The 27,252-nt window shown below is 41.8% G+C and overlaps 1 protein-coding gene across 1 annotated transcript in view; it reads left to right on the plus strand.

Moving 5' to 3' along the window:
• The window catches only part of ENOX1 (ecto-NOX disulfide-thiol exchanger 1), a gene marked incomplete at its 3' end in the record, with an annotated part of 119,387 nt that overhangs the window by 34,063 nt on the left and 58,072 nt on the right, over positions 1 to 27,252 (plus strand). Inside the window, exons 3-6 of the mRNA XM_010290712.1 lie at positions 1,233 to 1,246; positions 1,744 to 1,950; positions 9,658 to 9,891; positions 21,819 to 22,031. Of these exons, the coding sequence (XP_010289014.1) occupies positions 1,233 to 1,246; positions 1,744 to 1,950; positions 9,658 to 9,891; positions 21,819 to 22,031 (668 nt within the window). The remainder of the gene's footprint in view (positions 1 to 1,232; positions 1,247 to 1,743; positions 1,951 to 9,657; positions 9,892 to 21,818; positions 22,032 to 27,252) is intronic.

The raw sequence follows: 27,252 nt of genomic DNA on the forward strand, positions 1-27,252 counted from the left end.
AAGTAAGTGGATCTGATGAAAGAATGTTATTTTCCTAAATATATTGCAAGAAATATTTTTTATCTAATAACAGTTATGTTTTTTAAATAAAGTATAGGCAAGTATGATGTTTCCTTCCGAGTTCTGCTCTGTGTGTAAAATGTGGTATCAGGGCATGCTTGTTTATCTCTGCAAGGTCATGTAAAAAGAATTACACAGTTTGTACAAAAAAGAAAAAGAATTACTTAAAGCTAACAGAGCCTGCATATCTGCACTGCTCGTAGTAAAAATCTGTCTTTCCTTTAGAATGTCACAAAATATAACGACTATACGGTGCTGACCATGCCCCCCTTTAGCTGCCTGCAGTTTAGATGGGACCAATCTGGATTAGCGTCCCTGAACCCAGCACCTGGCACCCAAATGCTGACTAGCTCCGGTCCCTACCTTGGGGAGATGGAGGAAAAGGGCGATTACGGCTCCTCTCTTGCCATTTTTTGCGGGGCAGCATGCGGATAAGCTGTTTCTCCTCTTTGAGAGCTGGGACCAGACTTCCTTCTGCCTTTCCTAGGACTTTGTGCAAATGGAAAACTCTTCCCACTGAGCTACCAGCTCAGGCACAAAGCCTGGTTTTGTGGTAGCCCAGGAGTTTAGTTTCAGAGCCGTCAGACCAGTAGCTTTCACTATCACCGTGAAGACAAAAGAGAAAATGAAGCAAATAGTCTGGTGCTCTGGATTTGCAATGTACCCAGATCATGCTTTAATCAAACTGCCTGTGTGTGTGAATATGTGTATATATGTGTACATTTTAAAGTTGTAACCCAATTTACTGTGTTAAAAGGCCAAAAAACTAAGTCATATGAATCAGATTCCTTCTTAGAGAGTTACTTTTAGAGGAATGCTCTAGTAATCTACATAGAAACAAGGTGAAGTTTTATGTCAGAGTATATTTTTTTATACAGCCTTCAAAAATTTAATAGTTTTCATGATTTAAGTGTGTATATATTCTATATATATACACACACATAAAAATAACATTTCTAGCCACTTCACTTCATGAGCACTTGTAAACAGCGAGGTTATCCTTCCCGCGTGCCGGCGTCTGCTCCATTATCTGGCAACAAGACAAAACAGATAACCGGCAGAGCATTTTCATCATGCTGTCACTTCGTGGTGTTTTCCATTTTCTTTCTCTGTTTGTTGTGCTCTTGTACTTCGAGACAGAAATGAAATTATGCTAAGACCAGGGAAAGGTGTCCATCCAGCCCGAGTGCCCGGGGTGTACGCAGCACGGGCTGGCTTGCAGAGGGCTCACACCCTTGGCAAGTGTGGCGAGTGGTGGGTATGAGCCAAAGATGGTGAAATTCGGGTTGTGAACGTACTGCACCAGTGCTTGAGATCTGTGCTAGGGGTCAAATCAAAGCTCTTGCAAGAGCTCCCCTGCTTTGAAATGGAATATTTTCTATTTTCTGTCCGACTGCGCAGGGGAAAAAAGGATCCTTTTAGACCTTACCGTCTGTCCTGGAGAACAACCTGCAGTGGCAGGAATTAATCTCTGAAATGACACCTAAAACTTGAAAAGGTTTAGATTCAAGTAATCAATTTTGGACAATCTCTGCAATATTCAATTATTTTGCTTCTCCCTCTCTCCCACCTCCGTGCTATGTCAAATAACTGTTGCGGCCCAGAACTGATTAGGGGGATGAATAGAGCCAATGGATCAAAAGACAAATTTTGTATTCCAATGTGATTTCTGTTTTGACTTAGATCTTCCACCACCTTCAACAAGAGAGAGACCTCCTGGGTGTAAAACAGTGTTTGTTGGAGGATTACCAGAAAATGCAACGGAGGAAATTATTCAGGAAGTCTTTGAGCAGTGTGGAGATATAACAGCAATTCGGAAAAGCAAGAAGAATTTTTGTCACATTCGTTTTGCAGAGGAGTTCATGGTTGATAAAGCCATTTACCTTTCTGGTACTTCACATTCTTTAATGGATTTTCCTTGCTTCTCATTTGTATTTTGTGATGCTAATTTTTGCTTATTTTCTTAGCTTTTATCTCAGCAAGCCTTTCTTGAGCTCAGTGGCTGTAGGTTGGAGTGGCAAGGGGCAATTCTGTATTTCTCTGTGTCTGCCAAGACTTGTGCATGGTTTTGTATGTTGCTTGCCCGGGAGCAATTTCCTGCTATCCCACAACAATGCAACAGATCCTGAAATTCACCACAGAACAATCTTATTTTCCATTTACACAGGTTTATATAGATTTGCTCACAGTTTGTGGAAAGAGGAGGGCAGTAGGCCAGGAACACTGCTGTTTTCCAGTGCCAATTTCTCTGATAGGCTGGCAGTTTCATTGGCGTATTTTTATAGATTTGAAGTTCAGTCTGAATAAAGTCTGCCTTTACGCATGCATTCAGCTACCACATGGGTTAGATTCTGAGCCCCATTTGAGGGCTACGTCTGTTGCCTCCCAGGACGAGTGCCACACAAACTCAGGTGTAGAATTTCAGAATCTCTTTTATTTCCCAACAGAGGAACGGGGGGAGTGGGGGGAAAAAAAAAGCAAACCCTTAACTCACAGGGAAAAAAGAAAAAAAAAAAAAAAGGAAAGAAGAAAAAAGATTGAAATCACTTCTGCTTTTTTATATAAGGCTTCAGTGAGTGTCAATGCCCTCTTAAGGTTACAGGCTCCTTCATATGAGGATTGGCTTCCTACCTGAGCCCTCCTTCAGCTTCCTGAGCTGGATCCCATCCCCTGTATGTATTTGTCACCACAGGCTGGTACATCTCTCTTTCTAGGTCCTGGGGAGACCCATACGCTTTGTTTTGCCCCACTAGTGTCATGTAACACTTTCACCCCACATGCAAGGTATGCTTAAACAAACAAGGGCCAGGGACTGCTCCTTGGCCAAAACCACCTGACACAGATTGGCTTACAGCCACCCACCCTACATAGCGTGACCTCGAGGGGACCCACTGGGACCACCCAAAATGGAGCCAGGGAGGCAACTAACAATTAGGTCGAGCTTCTTTGAACTCTCATCCTGACCACCTTTTATTTAGTAGTAAGGACAAAACGTCAATGTCCCATAGGTGTCTGTAGGAAGCTCAAACAGCTAGAAACAAGTGGTCTTTCAAATCACCATCAACTGCATCTTAAAACTGAAGAAAGAAAGACAGAAAAGAAAAGAACATCTGAACTTTTGAAATCTGTGTTCAGGAAAAACCTAGATCCTTTGTTTCACAAAGATTTTTGTGGTTGGGTTTTGTTTGGGGTTTTTTTTTCTGATTTGGCATTGCTGTAAATCTCTCTTTGAAGAGCTACAGAAAATTGTGACGTTTATAAGGTCTATATAAAGATTTCTTTGAAATATTGCTGTATTTTCAGGTTTCTTCCAAATCTTCATTCCAGCCTTGTTTTTTCTTCCCTTTTTATTTAACTTGCACTTCATTTCTTCCTCCTTTGTTCCCATTTTCCATCTTTCCTGTTTATTTGATTATTCACTTACTAGTTTCATAATACTGTAGTTCATTGACATAGAATACAGACATTGCAGTAGTAAGAAGAAGTTGCACATTTCCTAGCTTCCAACTTCTGTCTAGGGGACCTCATCTTCACAAGTAACAGAGCAGAGGAGGGGCACACCAGATTCAGTAGGAGCTGTGATTACTGTATATGATGAACAAAACAGCGGCAAGAAATAGAGCAAAGAAAAGCTCAGAAACGTGCAGGTTGCCAACCTGGGCTAGAGCCAGTGTCCCTCTAGCTCAGTTTCCTGCTTCTCAGCAGTTGACTGCACCCTTTGCTTCACTCCAAGTCAAGTATTATTTTAATTTTCTATGCCTTCCACCCTGGAGGACCAGATTTGATGATTAGTAGGAAATTCCCTGTGCTGCCATGTGTCCTCATTCATAACGCACCAGAGTTCAGAATAAGGGAAACAAGCAGAGAGGGAGGTGGCAGGTTCCCTTCCTCATCCTTCATCATCCTGATTTTTTTGCCAGTTTATTTCCTAGTCCTTGATCCATCCTTCCTTCTGTCCTTCGGTCACAGTCGTACTGCTGTCTACCCTTCCTCTTACTGCCTCTTACTACCCTCTCTCCACAGCCTCCCTCCCCGTCTGTCTTTTCCTCCATACCTTTTCTTTCTTCTAAAGTGTTGTACTTAGTGTCTCTGACCAGATCAGGGAAAGAACCAGCGGAGCTGATAGGGAGAAGGAGGAAACGCAGGGGCACGCGGCAGACAAGTTTCACTCCTTTTTAACCACCAGATCTGAAATCTGTACATGAAACAGGGAGCGCTGACTGCCTCCCAGCACCGCAGACCAGGGAGGTCTGGCAATGGACAGGCGCACGTTCTATTTGTACTGAAGTATTGGGGGTTTTTAACCAATCTTTATTCCATTCCCAAACATAATGTATTGTGAAACGGTGGGGATAAAACATATTATTAAGGCGTTTTCTTTTCCCTGTAAAAGACAAAAGAGATGTACCAATGGAATTTGTGGTTAACATAGTATGCATGTTATATTGGGGGAGAGTCATGCCTTGGATATCTGTAATATAATGATAATTTTGTCTACCTAATCAGTTTTATCTGTCTACCCCATCTAATCTCATCAAACTTTGTATTTAACCTGTGCGTAACATCAGAATAGTGCAAGTGATTACAAAATCCATCAAGTGGCTTAATCACTGATTTTTTTCCTTTCTATTCCCAAGTAAACATGTATGAAAAGGAGACTGGGAGATGGGTAGAAGACTATGATAAATATTGACTTGAGGAAGGTCAGTTTTCATTTAGCCCTGAAAGTTACATTTTGGTCTCCTGAGGAAAAGACTTTATAAAATCGACATAGCCCATGAGAAAGCTCTTTCTTCAAATTGTATGTACTTTACACTTGTGGCTGACAATTCAGTAACTCCTGCAAATATTGATGGCCCTGGACTTGAAAATATGGGACCAACAGGTGGCTTGAGACAGACCTGTTTATACCCCAAAAGCCTGTGTGTGCAATTTTTCTGTGCTGATATTTTCCCCTGTGGGTACGCATTTAGTACCATGTACTGGTTTTATTTTACGTTCTCACTGATCATCATCAACGCTCTGATCTAGATCCCCAGTTAGAGAGCAGCTATTGGCCAATCTCCAATATAGCAACACTCAAAGGTAAGTCAAGCCACAGGGTTTTGACTAGACCTGTGATATGGAAATACTGTGTTTGATTTTTATTTAGCACCCTCATTAATTTTTCCTGTTGCTGCTCCTTTAAAGTGAGGATCTTGGCAAGTTCCCAAAGTCTTTTCCTCTGCCATTGTGTGGGAAACTGAAATTAAAAATGACAAGCCAGGCACGCAGTTAGCACTAGCTGCAGTCCTGAGCAAAGAGATGGGGGAAAGGTTCCGTGAGGGCAATACATTGCCCGTGCTTGAAGGGGAGGCAATGGCAGGTGGTCCTCTCATACACGTAAATACCCCCAAACATCAGTAAGGAGACACGGTATTGGAAAAGAGAGAGCCTCCCAGCTGCCGTGTAACTCAGAGCTGCCATCCCAAATGGGTGCCTGAGGATCCCATATACAAAATAGGACCTGCCAGTTGTGCATCCCTTGCTGCACAACATCTTGCTGGCTATCAAGTATCAAGCCATCGAGGAATCTGTTCTTCACTGGCCAGGCCATTGGTCCGGTAGTGTGTCCCCAAAGCCTGATTTAGGACGGTGCAAAAAGCCATGCCAAAGGCTTTTTTTTTTTTGTTAAGGTAAAGATGCCAACCCCTGAGCAACCTGATCTGACTTTGAATTTGACCTTGCTCTGAGAAGGGGATTGGACTAGGTGACATCCAAGGTCCTCTCCAACCCAGGTTATTCTAAGTTTCTGTGCTGGTGGAAACCACCTGGCTGGCTGGCCAGCCACCCTCAGTAGTGAAGGGTTAGACAAGCAGTGAGATTTTTTCAGTGTGATTCATGGGAAGTTTCAAAAATCTGTTAATTTGGAGGCACTTAAACTGGTTACCTAAAGAGAACCATTTGTCCAGCGCTACACAGGGTACTGGGTTTTGGGACTGCAATTTACACCATTCAGTTTTTCCATTATCTCCATTTACTTCAAAAACGAGGGCCGCTTTAGCGAAACTCAGCTTTTCCGGTGCGCACACAGCCTGTAGATGCACAGTCCTTTTCATTAGCTCTTCATTCAGGATCAGTGGGGCTTTGAGGTACGCAAGAGTCTTGGGTCCTGCAGTGCCGTGTTTCTCTGTCGGTCCATGCCCAGCCTGCTCCTGCCAGCAGCGGTGAAAGGTGGGGGAGAGGAAGAGACTGTGTCTTCCTGGAAAGTGCAGCCCAGCTGGGAGATCTAATTTTAGGTTCACAAGACCTGGCGCCTTGGCAGTGTCCTTTCACGTTGCTGATAATGCCGTTTCGGCACAGAGCAATCGCTATTTGAGGAACGCAGCTGGCGAGTCAAACTTGGGGGGGGTAAGGTTTGTGACGGTTATCAGGATGGCTGCACCACTGACCCGTTTTGGCTGGCCCCTTCGTGCCTACACCTCTGTGGATAAAAACACGCAATTGCCCCCTTGTTAGTTCAGGGCCCAGCTCTGAAAGGTCACCCACACTCTTCTTCTATAATGTGTCACTGAATACGGTGTATCTGTAATTCTTCCCTTCAACACCTTGTGACTAGAGCTACGTATATGACCACAAACAGCCTTCTGGGGGGAAAAGTAGTGTTTACTCCTCTGAGCAAGAGAAGGCAGAGCAAAATAAAGGGGGCTTTAACAAACAATCCCCTCATTTGCCGCTCTTGCAGTATCCTGTTCTACTCCACCCCAAGCTCGTGAATCTTGGAGACCAGATTTGGTAGGTTCCCTGGAACTTTTTTATGCCTTTTGGCTTTGAGGGACCTCTGAAACACTTAGCTCAAGTTTTTCATCTGGGTTTGGGCTCTGTGCTGGAAAATGAATACCCCTTCCTCACTGATAGCCTACTTAGCTGAACTCCACAAGATGTTTGAAAGGAAAATGTCAAATCAAAAGGCACCTGTATTTTTTGGGGTTTTTTTTGAAGGATCACTACATACATGGATATTTAATGTCCTTGAAGCTATTGTCTTATATGTGCTGTACTACAGACAGTCCCTTGTATTCATACAGTGGGATGTTTCTCCAGCAGTAAGACAGAGTATGCCTAGATACTCATTTTTGCAAAAGTGCTTCTAATCTACTACACAAGTCTCAGCTTTGCTGTCCCTGGAGACAGTTCAAAACTGAGTTTTAACTGTGGTGGTGAGGTGCTGAGGCTCTTCAAACCACAGGCAAACCACTACTGCTTAATACCTTCATCAATGACATAGACAGTGGGTTTGAGTGCACCCTCAGCAAGTTTGCGGACAACACCAAGCTGAGTGGTGTCGTTGACATGCCTGAGAGACAGGATGCCCTCCAGAGGGACCCAGAAAAGCTCGAGGAATGGGCCTGTGTGAACCTCATGAGGTTCAACTAGGCCAAGTACAAGGTGCTACACCTGAGTCCAGTCCAAGCCACGGTATCAGTACAGGCTGGGGTGTGTACTACACACCCACTCGAGGATGGAGAGCAGCCCTGGCAAGAATGAATTGGGGGTACAAGTGGATGAAAAGCTGGACGTGAGCCAGTAATGTGCGCTCACAGCCCAGAAGGCCAACTGTCTCCTGGGCTGCATCCAAAGCAGCGTGGCCAGCATGTCAAGGGAGGTGATTCTGACCCTCTACTCTGCTCTGGGGAGACCCCACCTGGAGTCCTGCATCCAGCTCTGGAACCCTCAGCACAGAACAGACATGGACCTGTTGGAGGGGGTCCAGAGGAGGCCACAAAAATGATCAGAGGGATGGAATACCTCTCCTGTGAGGACAGGCTGAGAGAGTTGGGGTTGTTCAGCCTGGACAAGAGAAGGCTCTGGGGAGAACTTACTGCAGCCTTCCAGTACTTCAAGGGGGCCTATAAGGAAGATGGGGACAGACTTTTTTGGAGGGCCTGTTGCGATAGGACAAGGGGTAATGGTTTTAAACTAAAAGAGGGCAGATTTAGTCTAGATATAAGGAAGAAATTTTTCCCAGTGAGGGTGGTGAAACCCTGGCACAGGTTGCCCAGAGAGGTGGTAGATGCCCCATCCCCGGCAACACTCAAGGTCAGGTTGGACGGGGCTCTGAGCAACACGGTCTAGTTGAAGATGTCCCTGCTTGTTACAGGGGGGTTGGACTAGATGACCTTTAAAGGTCCCTTCCAACCCAAACTATTCTCGGTTTCTATGAGACTTAAAGGTCAGTTCTCTTGGATTGCTTTTCCAAAGCAGCAAACACCGTTTTTCCTGCCATTTTGAATGGAAGCTTCCTGCCCCTGGAGTTATTATGCAGTGGTTGTAGCAGCGTGTGTTTCTGAAGAGCCTCATATATGCCAGCTCAGCACAGCGTTCATCTCCACAGCATCCCATGATTTGAGACGTTCTCTGCTGGGCTGCTCTGCTTCTGAGGTTACTGCAGAGGGTTGGCATGGAGAAATCAGACCTGGCCCTGTGCAGACTGATTAATTTTACCTGCATCTGAAGGCTCTGTTTGCAGCTTTCTGCATAGTGTTTTCTCACACTTTCTCTGAATCAGCATTTCAAAAGTTAAACTGCTCTGTGAGTTTCTTTCAGCCTTGGAAATAAAACTTGAAAAAAGAAAGGTGCTCAGCATATGTTCTTCCACAGTATGGTCATGAAAAGCTTCTTTTATAGCTTTGGCATGATTTGTTTGTCCTCTGATGGCAGTCAAGGGTTTTACTTCAGAGCAGGGCCCTGTTGTACCACTGCATAGCCCCTGACTTAAAGCCTTTGCAGTCCGTTAGCTTTAGCATATGATACATCGTCCAAATTATGAGTATGTAGAACATCACTAAAGATGAGACACAACTGGTTGCATTATTTGTTCTGAAAGGGGTCTTGCAAATGTCTAATAAATCCATCCACACTTTTAAAATTACTTTAAAGAATGCTGAACTCAATTCATCTGTAGGTGGTATTTATATTTTGCCAGATTATTTCCAATGGAGAATTGGAAAGTAGTGTTTGCAATTGTAAAGCCTCAAAATTTGATATCTAGCATCAACGCAGGTATGACACCACTCTCTTTGTGGCCCAGGACTTTATGTACCACAATTTTCTCATTCATCTATAGTAATGATTTTTATAAAATTCAGTCTTTCCCCACACTTCCAATTCCTTTGACAGGCTGGAGAAAAGCACTAAACTGCACATGATCTCAACAGGATCAGGGGAAGAAGGATTCCACATTCAAACGAAAACAGATCGTTTTTCCGTAGTTGTTTTTTGTTTAGCTGACTTTTGCACTTACAAAGGTTGGGAGTATCAAGTAGAAAAATGACGTCTTTTGAGAATATCATAAACAGGAATGTAGTTTCTGTGCCTTGGGGTCGACTTTTTCAGCTCATCTGCTGTGCTGGTAGGTGATGCAGAAAATTGCGACAAAAAATGAGTGGACGAATGTTTATCTTCCTGTGAAAGCACAATGATCAATAGATCCTGTGTAGATATGTGGGGATCTGTTAATGTATATTTTTACTTAACTGCACTTGAGGGGAAAAATAAAAAAGGAAAAAAAATAAGCAAAGAAGTCCTGCAACAGTTAGTTCTGCTTGTTGGTTTCAGGTTACCGCATGAGATTAGGATCTAGCACAGACAAAAAGGATTCAGGTCGCCTTCATGTTGATTTTGCTCAGGCGAGAGATGACTTTTATGAATGGGAATGCAAACAAAGAATGCTGGCCCGAGAAGAACGCCACAGACGCAAAATGGAAGAAGACAGACTGCGTCCTCCTTCTCCTCCGGCAATAATGCATTATTCCGAACACGAAGCTGCTTTGCTGGCTGAAAAATTGAAAGGTAAGCGGCATTTGATACTTTTCAGCGTATTATTTCGTAAAAGCAGGAGCCATCCAGAAGTCAGAGCAGGGGATTGGACTTCTCTCCGATTTATTTCATTACTTGCCCTGTGAGCTTCCTCCCATTCCTCGGCCATTTCTATGCCAATGGTAATGATACTCACCCACCTGCTAGAAATGAATAATGCCTGTCCATCTACCTGTGTTTTAACAGCTAAAACACAAACCTTCAGAATGCTACAGTGGGGCTTTTTCTGTTGGAACCTTGGAAATGCTCTCATAATAAGACAACCTGTTACAAACATCCTTCATATTAAAGACCTGATTCTTAAAATCTCTTTATTCCGTGACTGATACGTTACTACACTACGTGCACGCAACTCTCCCAATTCCTAGCATTTAAATTGCCCTCATGAGCTGCATTTTAACTTGCCCCTCAGAGGTAGTGGTACAACTTATCTCTGACACACACCATCCATTCTTTCATTCCCTCTTTAGGGTTAGAATTACTTGTGCAAGATAGCGTATTGTTTTGGTATGCGTTTGCTTGCTTGTTTGTTTGTTCCTTGGTATACTTACAGAGTTAATATTTTTCAAGGGTGCAGCTTGAGGATTCCCATCTTCAGTAGTTAACATAGAAAGTAAGAAGCAAAGAAATAAAATTATTCATGGTAGAGAAATTAAAAAAAAGATCAAGCGAACAACTCCTCGTACCCCTTAGAGCTGTATTTGTTTTCAATAAGTGTTTAGCAATTGTGTTTGGCATTCTTTCCCCACGTGGTAGCCAAGCACGTTACTTTACTGTGTGCCAGGTCACAAGAAACTGCGATTCTTGCCACTGTTTCAGAATTATCCAGATTGGATTTAGGCTATCTAGCTGTCAACACACTGGCCTCTGTTCTAACTATGAAACATGTTTGGGAAGCCAGAGAAGGACAGTGCAAAGTGTTGCATCCTTGGAACATGGAGCAGAGATGCACCCTACTGTCTCTTTGAGTACTGCACTGGTGGCTGTTGTCACTGTTACCTCCGTCTGTTATTAGTGTGGCTGACTGCTATTCTCACCACATACACTCCCCTATTAAATAATTCATTAAGTAACTGGAGGTTGGTAAAATAACCCAGGTGGATTGATAGACCAGGAAAAAAGGAGGAAAGAGGCCCAAATATAAGAATTTTTAATTCTTACCTAGCTTCAAGTCCAGCTCCTCTAGAGGTTACACAATACAATACAGAGTTTTAGATCCATCTGTTCCTAGATTCTGTTTGCAATTGAATATTTTAAGAGTGAATCTTTTATAGGGAAGTTTTTCTTTGTGTAGTAATGCCTGGAGGTTTCATGAACTAAGACAGAAAATGAAAGAAGTCTGGACAATTTCTTCCGTATGGCTAGCCATTGCCTGGGACAACTGAATGTGGTTCTTAGCAAGATGTTTAAGATGTCTATATTTAGAAGGGTTTTTCTTTTCATTCCGGGAAGTTTCCATACTTAATTAAAACTTATTCCAAGTACTTAGATCTTTGGTTCTCCCGAGGGACATTTGTCCCAAGCTTGGCATATATGCATGAGTTTAATATAGAAATATTTTGAGCACGATATGGACTAACACCCTGTACATGACTATTTCTCTGGAAATAAAGGTAAACATTCAGAATACAGAATTAAATATCATAAATTAAGAAACCAAAATAGTAAGTTTATTGTTTAATGGTTAAAAAATCATTAAAATCCAGCAAAAGAACATGTTGCAATTTTTAAAACCTCACTAATTAGCAGTTGCCTTGTAGAGAGATTAACAGCACCTGCTCTGGATCTGTATAGATTGTTGGGGATGGAGAATGTAAATGACCCCCCTCTCTTCTCGCTGGTCATGAGTTGTCTCCTGTATTTGGTACTCTAGAAAGCAGAGGTGGAGTTCAATCATTAAACTGGTCTGCTTTACCTTTCCTATGGCATCATAGCCAGTATCTATAAGGCAGTGGGGTAGAACATTATGGCCTCCCTTGGGCAACATGGATTCACCACATGAGCCTTCTGTGACATCCTAAAAACAGAAGTAAAGCAACACTAATAAAACTTCTTTAACTCTGGCAAAGGGCAGTTCATGTCATCATACATTCACATTTTAATTGTGAGCTTCAGTGAAGCTAGCAGAAGATATGTATGTACGTACACACATACACATCCACACACATGCATGTATATAAAACTTGGGATTCAAAATCTCAGGTCTTCGGATATCACCAGATTTGCATCGCTGGAGAATTCATCCCAAACAAATGAAGGATCGAAATATATCTGCTCTTGGCAGGATTTACCTTGAAAGATTGGGTTTTGAGCAGATGTTTTGCAGTTGCTTTCTTAAGTCATGACCTCCTCATGGTACCCACTTCAAAAGACTCCTGACCTCTGTTGCCAGCTCCTGACGTAGAGCTGCAGGTGCCCAATGCGCAGGTTTCAGCTCCTGCAGTACCTCCAGAACTTCACTGAGCAACACTAGCTGAAAAGCAAGTCAAAATAATTAAATATCTGTCATCCCAAGGTACTGCTTTGCTATCACAGATGTAGACAACTTGGTCTGAATCCAAGCAACTTTTGTTGTCAAAATAACCTTGGAAATTCCTGACAGCAAGGAAATCTGATGGTGAGCAGAGATGAACTAGGCTCATCAGCCAGTCCCCTGTTGTGGTCTAGATATTTATTGAGTCTGTAACAGAGGTGGCAATATCTTTTTTCACCTTCTGCAAACTGCAGCATAAAACTTAAAGAAATCATTGGTTTTGTGCACCAGACTTGTCTGGAAACTCTTGCCCCAGTATTGTCAGCATATTCCTATTCCTCTCACGTCCTGAAGTCACCTGGTACTGAGTACCTGCGTGACTGAGCGGGTGACAGAGCATAGAGGATCTTTTATGCTGGTTGGAAACAGAAGTTCATTATAAAATTTCAGCCAAGTAATCTTTACTGGTATGGAGCTTCACTGAAAAAAAGAACTGATTTCTTAAATGGACTGCCTGGTGAAGTGGGGATGGGAACTAAGACACCTCCACTGCATGTGAGACCTTGCATACCTGCAAAAGTATGAGGGGTTATGACTTCTCTATTCCCTGATCTCTGTGAACTATTCCATATCTCTTCATATCTGTAAATAACTTGGTTTGAACACTTGATTAATGCAGAAATAAGGAAAACCCACCAAACTGTGGACCAGTGCAATTCTCCACCACTTCCCATTTTAGACTGTGGCAGACAATGCTATTTAACGAGTATCTTTTTCTTTTACTTTTTTTTTCTTTCTCTTTTTTTCTTTGTCTTTTTCTTTTTTTTTTTCTTTCTTTTTTTTTTTTCTTTTTCTTTCCTCTACTAAGGTCTTCGGGGTCATGTAAATGAAATCCTTCAGAATTTTTTCCTTGTTGGCAGTGTGGGCATTTTTCTTCACCTTTCATGTTGTTGGCCAAGAGTGTACTCACTTTTCTCTAAGTGCCTGTGATGTTGTTCCTCTCCCTGTCCACCTACCGTGTTTTGCTGTTGCTGCTTTTCACGATGCGACAGTGACATACTGCCAGTATCATAAGTGTAGGCTCATGGATTTGAGCCTGTAGCTCTAAAAATATAGGTCTATGCTACTAGCTCTCATTGATTAAACATTTTTAGAGCTGGTCTGCATTGATAATTTGCTAGTGATGTTCCTTGTTTGTCACAGCCAGAGCCAAAAGAGGGAGAAGCCAAGTAGATGATAGTTCATAAAAGAGATTTACCACATTGGAAAGATGACTTGTCACAAAATATTTGATTCAAATTTGTTTCATTCACTCCCATATCATATTCGCAAGCCTTCTTCATGACTCCGGGACACAGAAGGCAGAAGAGAACCGAGCCTGGACTATCAGAATGAAATGAGGTCCATCATTCAAACTAGATGGATAGCATGGGGAAGAACATGAGCTCCTTCTCATACCAGGGCTATGCTGATCAGTTTTAGATTTGTACCACACATTTTAGGTTTGCGAGCTGGTTGGGAAAATAAAAATGTTATTTAATTTTTCATGACAAGGTATTTTTGTTTGTGGGTTTTTGAACTTCCAATCCACTGAAGTAGATTTGAAGGGAAAAAGCAAAATAAAAAGTGGGCAACATTTGTATAAATGGTAAAGTAACATTTCACTTTTTCAAAAGGTACCCTTCAAATCTACTTTTTGATCCAAATATTCCAAAATTTGTCACTACAATGCAAATAGTTTCATCAAATCATTCTCTGATATCCACAGAATAAGATAACAGCTAAACCTACCTCAGGTTAATGAAATTTCTAGCCTCCTTTCTGCCATCCTCCTGCCTTATGTAAAAATCTGTGTTTCCTTGAGGAAATATCTCAAGAAATTCATAGACATGAATTCTGGGAAACCAAGGCCTTCTATAGTGAAGTGTAAATATGAACTGCTTCCTTAAAAAGCCTTTGACAATAAACCCCGAGTGCTTGTTCTGAAAATACAGCAGAATATTGTCTCTTCTGCTATTACATTATAAAAGTGTGACCTTGCTGTCTCCTGGTTCACTGCAGCATTTTGTTTGGTGTGTGCCTTTGAGATTTTAATTCCTCAGTATTAGATCAGATGCATTATTACTGCACAGTGAGATGTGTTGGTAGATATTTAGGATCAAATTTGCATACTCTGACATCTGTTTCCCTGGGTGCTTTATAAACAGTTGAGTAATGCGGTGCCCAGAACATCACACAACTGGAGACAGGCTGAACCTTTTATCCTTAGGTGGAATACTGCTCCGTCGGGTGCATTGGAACAAAACATTTTAATCTGTGTGCTTATGACATTTGCGTTTTTAAGCAGAATTTCGAACATTATGGTATTCTTAATTCAAGCATATCTGCACCTAATGGTATCATCTTCAGAAATCACTTCTTGCAAATAAGCTCCTTTAAAATACTACATCTGTCTTATTTGCTGCAGGTAGTTAAATGGTTCCACCATCTAACAAAGACATCTCTTTATATCTGATCATCTGTTTTTTAAATGTTTTGAGCAAAGGAGACATAAATATCTTCAAGTTATATACAATACCCTGGAATTTACCTCCCTTTTAAATACAGTGTTTCTTTCTGAGCACAGGAAAGTTATTCATGCGGTTTTCCATTTAAAAAAATATAATTTGAAAAATTGAGAAGCTGCTTCTTTGCCAGGCACTGTATTATCCCCTGAAGAGAGAACAGATTGGAAATTTAAATAAATAGATGGCAGTTACAGTAGAATGAACTAACCAGGGATGCATCTTGTGCAAGATTCAGGTAACATCAAGCCTGACAATCTCAACACTTGCACATCATTTGAAATATAAACAACATTTAATTGCTTGGGAAATAGGATATTTCACTGAAAAGAAAACCACGCTGCTTTCATTATCACTCTACACTTGAAAGGCAGACTTGTGGAGTGCGCAGATGCACTGCGGTTATCCGGAGAGGCAAGTCTCACGCAAAAAGGATCAAATTCAGTGCAGGGCTACATCAGAAGGGGAGGCAAAGCCAAGATGCTCCCAAGAAATCCAATGAATGCCAGGTTTAATTGCTGCTGAAAGACTCCAGACCCTTTTTTAGCACAACGTTTTTTTATTAGTAGTATATCAGGACAGAGTCCTACCACAAGACATGTTTCGACGCTTTAGTGTCAAATCTGTTCACTCACCCTTCCTGTTTTAGATCATCGTTTTCTCCTTCCTTCTTCCATATGCTGCTGACATCTGCTGTGACACAATACATCTGGCTCTGCGAGCCTCGCGCAGGGGCTGCGAGCAGGCACGGTGTGCCGGCACTTTTGTCTGCTGGCAGAGGAGCGTAGGATGGGTTCAGCTATCAGCATCCTGGTAACCCAATTCCCTGGGTACCTTCCTCTGAAAGCCTGCAAGAAATACGTTCCCTGTTAAGCATATTACTAAAAGTGTCCTCCTTCACCTAATCTGTATTGTACCCATGCGAATTTTAAGGTTTTAATATAAACCCACTTGATTAAATGTACCGCACTGCAAAACGACTCAAGTTAATTACTATGAACCGGGAAATTGCAGCTCACCGATCTGAAAGTTTGTGGTGTGATTTTGAGGAACAGGGAGGAAACTCAATACCCTCATAATTACTTTTTATTGGAAATAATGGCATCAGCAGGATAAGATAATGGATTTCTGTGTCTCACGTGAAACACCCACCTCTGGAAGAACCTTGTGTGATTTAATTTGGAAGAAAGAGTTTGATGATAGAGGGTGGAGAGAGTACCTTTAAAGATATCTTTTAGTAAACGTATATGCATATTTTTATCGAAACTAGTTTCAACCAGTCATTTATTACATAACTTGAAAAGTTTCTTGGTTGTACCATGCAGTTAAGGCTATTTAAGAAATAGTAAGGCAGATATTAATCATTCTTTAAAATAACCCTTTGGCAGTAAGAATTCGTGTTCCCCGATTCCCACTTATTATGCAGTGCCATTGGGTTAAAAATGTTGTTAATCCCAAAAGTACCAGACTGATGTGTGTGTCGCATGGCACAATTATATAAGGTATTTGAGCAGGGGAAAAAAGAAGGTGAGGGTAGTAGCTGAAGAGTTGTGTTTCTAGGTCAGTGGCAGGCACTCTGTGCGGGAGAAGCTCTTAAGCCAGGAGAAAAATAGGTTGTCATTGTGGTACCAGAAGCGGCGTGTGCTGGGCGGCAAATTGTTCCTGATGCACAGGGGAGCCGGGCAGAACCTGCTGATGAGAGAGGTTGGTAAACCCTTCCCCTGACCCGATTCATCCACAGCAGTCACCCGCTGTGGGTTATTAGTTTTTGTATCGAATTCACTGTTCGTAGTTTAGGAATCTTAGTTATTGTCTAATAGATTATTAAATTGGAAGTCAGATTAACAGCAACCTTGGCCATACGTCCTCCCCTGGTTGTAGTTACATGGAGTGAAGAACTCTGCATCCTGAACTAGCCTCTTCCACTTGCCTGTAATAGCTGGACTGGGCCCAGTTTGACAAACTGGAAGTGGAGTGTGAGCAGCTGAGCAGCTCTAGGCAGACCTAAGGGCAGTGTAATCGTGAGCCGAGGGGTAGGGCTGAGCATGTGGGGACGAAGCCGGGGGCACAACACCATCCTGTGGCACAGCTACAGCTGGCAGAGGACAGGCTGTCAATCAGAGACAAAGAGATGGGACATACCCCATGACTCTTGTCCCCTCTCCGCATGCCCTGCAGCACAGTCATTCTCAGTGCTCACTTCAAGAGGTGTTTGTTAACTGGGTTTTTACTGGTCAGGGCAGAACTTAGCAGAAGGGCACACCTACCCCTTCCCATCTTACAGAAGGGCCAGAGAAAAATGAGGTCATTAATGCAACCCAAAACATACGCAGACAGGACGGGAGCTTTCTAGGTGTAATCGTTAGGATAAAGAACATCATCTCTGGCTTTTCAGCATCTCCTTGGCAAGCCTAGGAGATTGCATTAGGGAAGCAAGATTACGGACAAGAGATAAGGAGACTCTAGATAGAGACTCTGGACAACACCATGGCCCGCAGGACTATATAGAAGGATAGCTGTGATGTAGACGGGCTCCAAGTATTTGTGTGAATTATCTCAGATACTTTTCAAACATGTGAGAACAGCCAGGCTTGGAAAGATACTAACAAGCCTAAAAGCAACTATAGCTCAGTGTTTGATGCTTGTCTAGCATGCAGTGTCACTCTCAAAATACAGAAATATAGAGTTAGCTATATTTGAAATATGTCTCTAAATTTAAGAATGATAGTAATAAGCATTTGAATGCCTGACTTCAGAGTGATGGATTAGTCTATCTCCTTTCTAATGATTAAGGCCTTAGAAACTGTCATCCAAGTTGTGAAAGCACCTTATGGATATGCTTAGCATTGAGAGATAAATAGTCACAACATTTCAGATTGAGCTGAATTCTGCCCTGTGTTATACCCGAGAAACTCCATAAACTGCGAGTAAAATTTCTGTTTCCAACACTTTTTCCCAGTATTCCATTTTTTGGCAATTATTGTCTTAGCTTTTTCTATTAAAAAGTTTATGCCAGTTGGGGTTGCTCAGAGGAGGTCAAATTACAAGCAGAAAAATGCAAAATATTTTTCAACAATTATTCCTTTTTTTTTTCATAGAAATATCCCCGTTGACAATTTCTCAGACAGCTCTAGGGATGCATTTTCTTTTCTTTATATTTCATTTCATCTAAGTTGTGAGCTAGGATTTAAGTGCCAAATATCTTCAGTTGATATAAGAGGAGTTTGAAATGTCTTATCTCTAGAGGCCTGTGATTGAGTCTAGCAGCACCTGGAAATCTCTACTGACAGACACCCATCAAGCCATCCTCAATAGATGGGTAATATTAAAGCAACATAGCATGCGTCACAGCGTACAGTGTAACTGAAAACCCAACTTAGGTACACAAATGCTGGGTAGCTGTTCTGTAACGGGTGCACTTGCGTCATGGTTGGGATCGCTCTGACCAAATGTATATGCCTGTTGCAGAGGTGCCTGTATATGAACCGGACACCTTTAGAGCCAGCTGAGTGAAGCAGGCACTTCTGAGGCAAGGTTCACCTCATCTTCAAATAGACAGCTAACACAAGACTGATGAAGCCTGTCCGAGAAGTGCCCATCTCCTTCCATTGACTGTACCGGGACCCCGGGGTTACTAAATGAGATGTTGATGTAAAGGAGATGAATCTTACCTTCTTTGCTTAAAACATGCTGTAACTTGGAGGAGAAAAAAGGTTTAAGTGCAAGAAATAATTTGCCACATGCTCATTTTAAAGGAACAATTACACATGGGAGCATGTCTTATATAAATGAATTTATTTTAAGAGTATGTTTTTAAACAGTGTATATTTATGTGCATCCTACTGCAAGAGAATAATTTTGAACAGAATTAGGCATTTTATTTTATTTTTTTAATGAATGGCTGCAATCATAATGCGCTTCATGCTCTGCTTAAATTAGATTCCACTGCTGCATTTCTTTTACTATTTATCTACTAAATAAAAAATAAATGAACAATCTGGTATAAAAATCTGATTTTCTAAATGAATCTCTGATTGCTCAGAAAGAGTCACTGCATTCTGGATGAAGAAAATTAATTCATGGGGAGTTACCTTATGCCAGTCACCGAGTAGTCAGCTCAAGAATATAGAAGTTAGAAATGAAGGTGAAATAAGGAAATTTTAAAACTGTAGAGAAGAGATTTCATTAACTAATGTGCTCCTGTTGTGCATATATTACCCTCTAGCATTTTTTAATGTATCTTCTAATTATGTAATCAATGAAGATGCTGATGTTTACCAATGAAAGGATTTTTCCTGCTACTACAGAGCCATGAATTAACTATAGCAGGCCCACAGACCTCCGCAGCTCCCTGGCAGTATAGTATGTTGAAAACAGTTTTTCAGCATGTCCTTTTAAATGGATTGAATCTTTGTGGCAGAAGGACGGCATGTTCATGAACATCCTTTACAGACACCAACTGTGCCCGATAAAAACAAAGCAAGGCGAAGGGTGTTTTAATTTCCTATAGACTCTACAGCAAAACAACACACAGACGTGTACTGGGGAGAGATTAAACCAAGAAAAAGGGAGAATGTTTCTCTGCAACTGATTTCCTTCATGCATCTCCGTGAAACATTTTTGCTCAGTTCTGCACACTGTTTCTTCACAGGTCACAGCGTACCTCTTCAGAGGTGCTTCGGTGTATCATTTCTCCCAACTTTGCTGTTCGTGTCTTGACCCAGATTGAATGCGATAATTTACTCTAAATGGTACTTCAGTGTTGTGCGATGATACAGATAATGATGTCTACGAGGGAAAAAGAGGAACATTGAGCTGTAGTTACTCTCTACTCACAATCAGCCGCATCTTTGGTGTTAACAGGCTGGTGCCATCCGCAGGGTGACCTGACTGTACAGACTGTTGGAAATTGCATGCTAACATTGCCAGAAGCCATTACAGGTTACTTTTGTTGACCACTGTAATTATAACAAACGTTATGTTCCAGGGACGAGTTCTTGGCTGTATTGGATCCGTGACATCCAGCTCCCATGCATTTCAGCAGGCTGAAGATTTTACCCAAGCCTTTTGGAGAGCCTTATCCTAGTGTTTCCTTGCAATGAAGAGGCTTTGTGTGAGCCTTGTTTACACTTAGCTTTTCTGAAGCCCATATTCAGCCAACCTCACTCATCAGAGCCGCTTAATACCTCCCTGCCACATATGTATCCAGCAAAGCTGGGAAGCGGAGTCTAATCCGAGGGGACAATATGGAGAGAAAAGATGCCCGTCGGACGACTCCTCCCCAGAGACAATTACTTAATGAATGGTGATGGTGAATCACATGTTAATATAAAGTCGCAACAGATACATCATCGTAGAAAGAGAGAGTGTTATGATGCTCTTATTTTGCAAATATTTTCAGGGATCTCGGGTGAACATGTCCATCCAGCTGAGGAGAGCAAATCCTATTGCTGTAGCTGAAAGCACATTTCAGTTAATAAAGATGGTAAAGATCAGGCAATGTAAAATCTATTCTTCAGAGGCTGTGGGCACAGAGCGTGTCACTTGTCCTCTCTGTACTTTCGGCTTCTTGCCTTTTAGGGAAGGGATTACTGATTCAGCATAAAAGCCCAAATCACCACTTAAGAATTAGTATTTCGTTATTCTTTGCACATGGAAAGCAGAGTCTGAGAAACTATGTCCCACATTTCTGTATCTGGGAACACAGTTTGTTGGGTTTAATATTTTCCAATTTTCATTTTAAGTGTCTTTTGGTTGTAACTGTACTACTTCTCTCCACCATAACTGTATAGCTTTTCCTGTAGAAAGGTGTACCTACCATCTAAAATACGTATAAAGAAATATAACCAACAAGGACTGGATGAAATGTTTAAAACAATTTGTTGGGAAATGGGAGTTTTATAGAATAAAATCCTGGGGCAAAAATTAGATCAAATTGCACAAAAATGGTTCCACAGGAAGACAGTCTGTTGTAATAACATTTTCTTGCAGTTCAGCCTAAATGGGACTTAAAAAGAAATGTGTCCTCTTAATCCTGATGAAACCAGAAGTGTAATAGATGCTGCACTAAGAGTCTTCCGAGAAAGCTGAAAGCACTGTCAGAGGAAAGAAGATTACTTGGGCAAGGAGTGCACAAAATCTAGCCACCAGTTTTGGCAATCTTTCTGCAGAGAAATATAACTTTAGTTATCTGAATGCTAAACATAAATCTGTAATCCAGGTGTTTGCTTGGATTCATCTGGACTCCTTTAAAAAAATATGTAAAACAAAACACAGACAAATGCAAGATGCAAAACAAATACAGACATATCAGCTGTTCAAAGCAGTTCCTTGTAATTAATCAGTGCTTTGAGGAGGAATTTTCAGCCTCGTCATTGTTCATTAATTAAGAATGTGATGTTAGTTAAATCTGTTAACAAAAGTACGACTGAGCCCAAGCTCCAAGACTGCGCTTTTGGCTGAGCAGATTAGCGTGGACACATTTCATTTCCTCAGTGGGTCCAGAGGTGTCCTCACTCCTGCTGTAAGGTCATTTCATATCACTGAATGGCTTAAGGGACACTTTGTGCAAGCAAAGAGTCAGGACACAGGGAAGCTAGTCGGGGGGGTGGGGTGTGCATGTGCCTTTTGGTGTGAGAAAGCTATTAAAATAAACAGAAGACAAGTCTTGAAGGAAGATTTATGTATCTTCAGGTGGCAGCATTGGCTTCCTACATCCGATAGAACAAAGGACTCAAAAGTTGCCCAAAATGATATACTGCAAGCAGGATTTATGGTGATTTTAATGTGACACAGAGCAGAAAATGTGTTCTCCGCAGAGTATTTATGCCTGCAATTTAAAACCTGTGCTTTGATTGTTCTAGATGATAGCAAGTTCTCAGAGGCCATCACAGTGCTGCTTACGTGGATTGAGCGAGGCGAAGTGAATCGTCGCTCTGCAAACCAGTTTTATTCGATGGTGCAGTCGGCCAACAGCCACGTCCGCCGGCTCATGAACGAAAAGGCCGCTCATGAGCAAGAAATGGAGCAAGCCAAGGAGAGTTTCAAAAATGCCTTAACAGGGATCCTCACTCAATGTAAGTAATCTTTTTTGTCCAGTGTTGCTGTAGTGATGGTGGTGGTGGTGGTAGTGGTTTTTTTATCATTTTGTTTGTTTGGGGGTAAGTAGTTGCAACGCAGTCATATTCTACTTCATATCCTATTCCATACTCTATGGCATTTTGGAGGAACAAGGACCATTCCTAAGAGCTTATTTCTCAAGGTGAGCAAAGTTTCAGTAGTTTTTTTATTAATAGATGAAGATCTGCTCTATGGATAATGTCTACTGTTGTGTAGACACAACGCTTCAGGAACGGACCAGACAGAAGCTTCCTTGCTCTGAGAAAAGATCATGCTTTTGAGGAGAGAAGTGACATGTAGCCTGTGCGTTGCAGCTAGTTAACTAGGCCAATTGCAGAATAGAGCACAATTAGGTTATATTTTTAGCCGGGGTTTAGGTAAAAGGAAATAGGATTCAGCAGCTTTTGGGCATATATTCACAGCGTACAGGCCACCCCCACAGTAGAATAATATACTGTACTGCTGCTGGCATCAGGACTGCTTGGCTGATACAACGCCAGTATTAGTTTGGCACATAAATTGCCTTAAATATTTAATGTTGGCAGCTATTTCCTTAGTACAGAAATATAATCAATGAAGTTACCTTAATGAGGTTCCCTCATAAAACAATAATCGGGATACTTGCCTAGAAGTGTTCTACAAGGAGGAGTGAGAAGAGAAGAGAAGAGAAGAGAAGAGAAGAGAAGAAAAAAGGAAAGACCAGAAGAAATGAGAATTAAAACTAATTTCATTGTTGGTGGTTTTTAACATGTCTACTCATGGCTGCTCAAGTGAGAGGCTTTATGATACTCAGAAGGATGGAGCCTTGAGCCAGCTCTCATATGCGAGTTAAAAACAAAAACCAAGACAATTTACCAGATGGAGAACAATACAATTGTTGCACTGTAATTTCTGAATCACACCCCTAGTCATTACATAAAAAAAATACACCCTAAAGGGCCTTCAGAAGCTAGGGCTGAAGGCAGAGTCTTGGATGGACTTGCCTGAGTTAGGAGAGCAACCCCCTGGAAGCTTCCTGCATATGTGACGGAGAGCTCAGCACCTCAGAAGACCAATTCACTCCTAAGGCATATGTCCTTCTAATTTAAGAGTTGAGATGCCTGAATTTAGGAATAAAGAATCTGGGCCAAAGGCATTTGATTTCTGAGTAAATTTTAAACACCAACAAATTCCCCAGTGGTTTGCTAGGCAATCTCATCCTCCATCTCAGCAACTAAAAGGCAGCGTGAGGAGCAGAAGCGCAGGCACCACGCATGGCCGTGCTGTTCAATTCACACCAGGGCCTCTGTAGTTTTGTGTGCAACAGCCATCCCCAGCATTCGGAAATGCCTTCTTTAGCTGCATTTTAAAAAATCCCGCATTGTCAGCGGGCTGAACTTTAGTTAAATCAGTCTAAATTAGCCCATTTGTCACCAACTGTTGTAGAACATCTGTCACTTGGAAATAGAGATCCCGGTAGTTTCAGGTGGAAACTTGCAGTTTTGGCTATCTGGTTTGTTTCTATAATGTGCTGAATGTTGAACTTACTTACAAAAGCAGAAATAGATCTGGCTTCAAAACATGCGTTTCAGAGTGCCACAGTCACAGCAATGCCTGGAAGAAGAGAGTTTCTGACAGATCTGGCCTAGGAGGACAAGGTCAGCAAAAACACAGGCTCAGGGGAAGGTGTTACATTCCGTGGTTTTTAGAAGAACAAATTTTATGAGCTTTCCAGATGCTCTACATTGGTTATTTTAAAAACATCATAAACATTGGCCATTATTAGCATTAATGTATCTTATTACAATTCTCTGCAAACTTGCTACGAACAGATGGATGATGGTTTTGCTTTACACGTGTGTGTGCCTAAGATTGCTAAACGTGGAGACTGTGAAATGAGCTTCCCTTTTTCAAGAATTTTCCTGTGTTTGATTTGATCTGAGGAACGTTTTTCATGCGTTCCGTTGTTTTCCCACAGCCCTATGTAATCAGATATGATATGTCACTTGCTTTATGAAGAAGAATTTGAAAATACTAGATGTCCAAAATAGGTGTGTGTGGTCTATTAAATTCTGCAGAGTGGCAAGAAAAAACACTTCTGCTGTTCTGCAGTAAGGATCCAAAAGTCTAGTGTGATGCTGCAGCTGTGTGGCCATTTGACATAAATATTACAGTATTTTTAAAATACCATGTGGCATTCCTCTGTCAGGAACTAGGTCAGATGTCCAACTCCCAGTTGACCATTCTGGGCTTGCTTTGCAGTCAGCAGAGAAAAATAAGCATCTCCAGGGGATGAGTCATCAGACCGACCTCATGGTGCGCTTCCAGTGAGATGAGTCATCCCTTGGAGATGCCATTTTTTCTCTGCTGTCTATAAAGGACTTGCAGGGGGCTCAGAACCAGATGTCCAACTTTTACATGCCTTGTTCAGAGCAGATTGATTCCACTTACTGTGTTTGGTCTTGATACAGAAGGACATAGCACAAGGGAAGAACTTGGAGTTAGATAAAAATACCAGCATTGTAGCAGTGAATATTATGGGGAGAGAAGAAGAAATACATTCAGAAAATGGGCTTCAAGTGCACTCACCTGGAACACACACGCTGTCTATGTGGGTCTCAGTATTAAATGCTTTCTTATTAATGAGGATTAGTGTGGCCAGAACATTTCAGCTTACGGCCCAACTACTAAAGATGTACAGGTATTGAAATCCCTGCTACAAATTTCTGCCTGCGGGTATTTAGAAGATTACCAAGCGGATTACCCCTAAAAATTTGGGTCAAGCGTTCAGCATGTGAATTAATTACCTGACCAAAAAACTTGTGCCAGGATAATCAGCAAAATAAAGTGTATTACTGCTGTCACACCACAAATTTACAGCCACTGATTTAAGTTCTACAGGGCATCTTAGCCTTGTTTTGGTGCTTCTTCACTTATTTGAAGGATAAAGAGAGAAAAATGTCCATTTCCTTTTTTTTTTTTTTAATTAAATTACTTTTTCTTTCTAGGTTTTAATCTGTGCTTAAAATACGGATAATTTTCCAGGGTTTTGGATAGTTCTCCCTTTGCCCTTTGCAGTTTGATTTCTGAATTCTTCCACTTTGCTTCCCCAGCACCATTACATGTGACACTGCTCCCTGACTTTCCATGCATCTCCGTTTCATTTCCTCCCAAACCAACTTTTCAGCCTAAGGCTTATAGATGTTGATCCTCGTGTTTAAGAAAAATGAAAGCCCTGGAGACCTCTGTGTTGGGCTGTTTTTCAGACTACACCACAGCTGCAATTCTCTCCTCTGACATTCTCCTCCCTGCACTGTAAACTTTGTCTATTTTTTATTGAGGTTTCAGTCTATTTAGTGCACTGTCCCTTGAAAACATTTTGAGAAGTACCTATGAGTGAGTGAAGATCCAAAATCCCATATTCAAAAATTAATTTGGTATCTCTGGAGTTAGATATACAAGGGATTGGAAGTGTCACAGTATGCAGGTAAAAAGATACATGATGTAATGAACAGAAGTGCCCCATGGCTGCGTACTGAGCAGCTAATGACACTCACTTATTTGGTCATTTTTGTCAACTTAATAATGGGGGAATCTTCAAGGGACTTGAAGGCACCAGGTCCTCACCAGGTCTATGAATCAGTCTTCTGTGTGCCTGTGGGGGAACGGTGGGAGGGTGGTTTTTATCATGGAGCACCCTGGCCAGCTTAATTCCTTATCACATGGTGAACTTCACTTTGCTCTCTCCTTGGCCTTCAGGGATTTCAGTGCCTAGTGGTCAGGACTATCTTTTGGAAAGATGTTTAAATACCCTGAACGCCAGTGAAGGAACCGAACCTGATTCTCACTCATTCCAAGAGCACCCTAAATGGGGAGGTTTGGTGCTCTGAAAGGTGGTATTGACCTCCCTTAGGGTGTTTGACAATAGCTTTTAGGTACCTGACCCAGAACAATGCCGGCCGGAGGGAGATGTCTCCCTGCCTCCCATAACATGGCACCGAACAGAGAGGACAGCTACACCTCTGTCACGTCCCCATCCAGGGGATGTGTATGCATAGTCTCTCAGCCAGTTAAGGCAGCGGCCGCCTATGCATTCCCAAATGTGAAGCCCTTCCCCTGCACTTTGTAGGACATGTGAGCTTTAACCCACCGCAGATGATTACACATAATCACCAGAGTCTTAGAACTTGTGTAAAAGGCCCGAGTGTCAAAATGTGAGTCTGAAGATGTGGATGGACACAGAGTTCATCCTGAATTTTGTTCACAACGGCTAAATGACAACCCTACCGTTGGCATTAGGCAAGCCAATGGCAATCCAGTGGCAATCCAGTGTAGCAATCCCCAGGACTCGGTATTCAGGGCCAGTATACAGCAGTAGGCAATCCTAATATTTCCAGGGGACTTCATGGACAAACTATGTACTGACATCTTTTTTTTTTTTTTCCTTTTCAGCTAATAAATATCAGTAAAATATCAGTAAAAGCAAAACTGTTACAAACTTTAATGCCATTTATAAGTGACAAGATGCAATCTTCAGTAGTTCTGCTGGAGTATTTGTAAACTGTAAAATAAATTTTTCCACTAACTAGCAGGAAAATGTTGGTATCTTTCTCTTGGTACAGTTATAACTGTAATCAGAGGCCAAAACCTACAAGGTTTATAAAGTCTTAAAACACAAACACACTTATAAAGTCTTAAAACACAAGGATTCATATCTGTGCATAAAAGTGGCATTATTAATTCTTTTAAAGAAGGAAAGAGACAGCATCTGAGTGAGTGTCTACTTTGCCTGGACAACAAGTTGACTTCTGAGAGGGTCAGAAAAAGCACTGCATTATCATTACGTCACTGGTGTACCTTTACCACAAAAACCATGGTGGTGGCAGAGTAGTATGTGACTAGTATCACAGTAGTATGTAGCAGTATCCCAGCTTTGCAAAAAGCTGTGATCAGGGTGATATGCTATGGTGCTCTGAATTTAACAGCTCCCATGTAGGCACACTACGGCACTACGCTGATATGGGTGATGATGGAAGTGGGGAGGTACCCGGAGCAGATGGAGTATTAGGCACCATCTCGAGCAAGTGCACAGCACCATCAGCCAGAATCTTATGACAACTTTACCTGCCATTGCCCACTTTCATTTTTTGAAAACGATCTCAAGGGCTGAACTGCGTAGTCCAGTTCCAGTCGTCGTGT

The sequence above is a fragment of the Phaethon lepturus genome, unplaced genomic scaffold (genome assembly GCF_000687285.1).
Source record: "Phaethon lepturus isolate BGI_N335 unplaced genomic scaffold, ASM68728v1 scaffold1427, whole genome shotgun sequence".
Lineage (NCBI taxonomy): Eukaryota > Metazoa > Chordata > Aves > Phaethontiformes > Phaethontidae > Phaethon > Phaethon lepturus.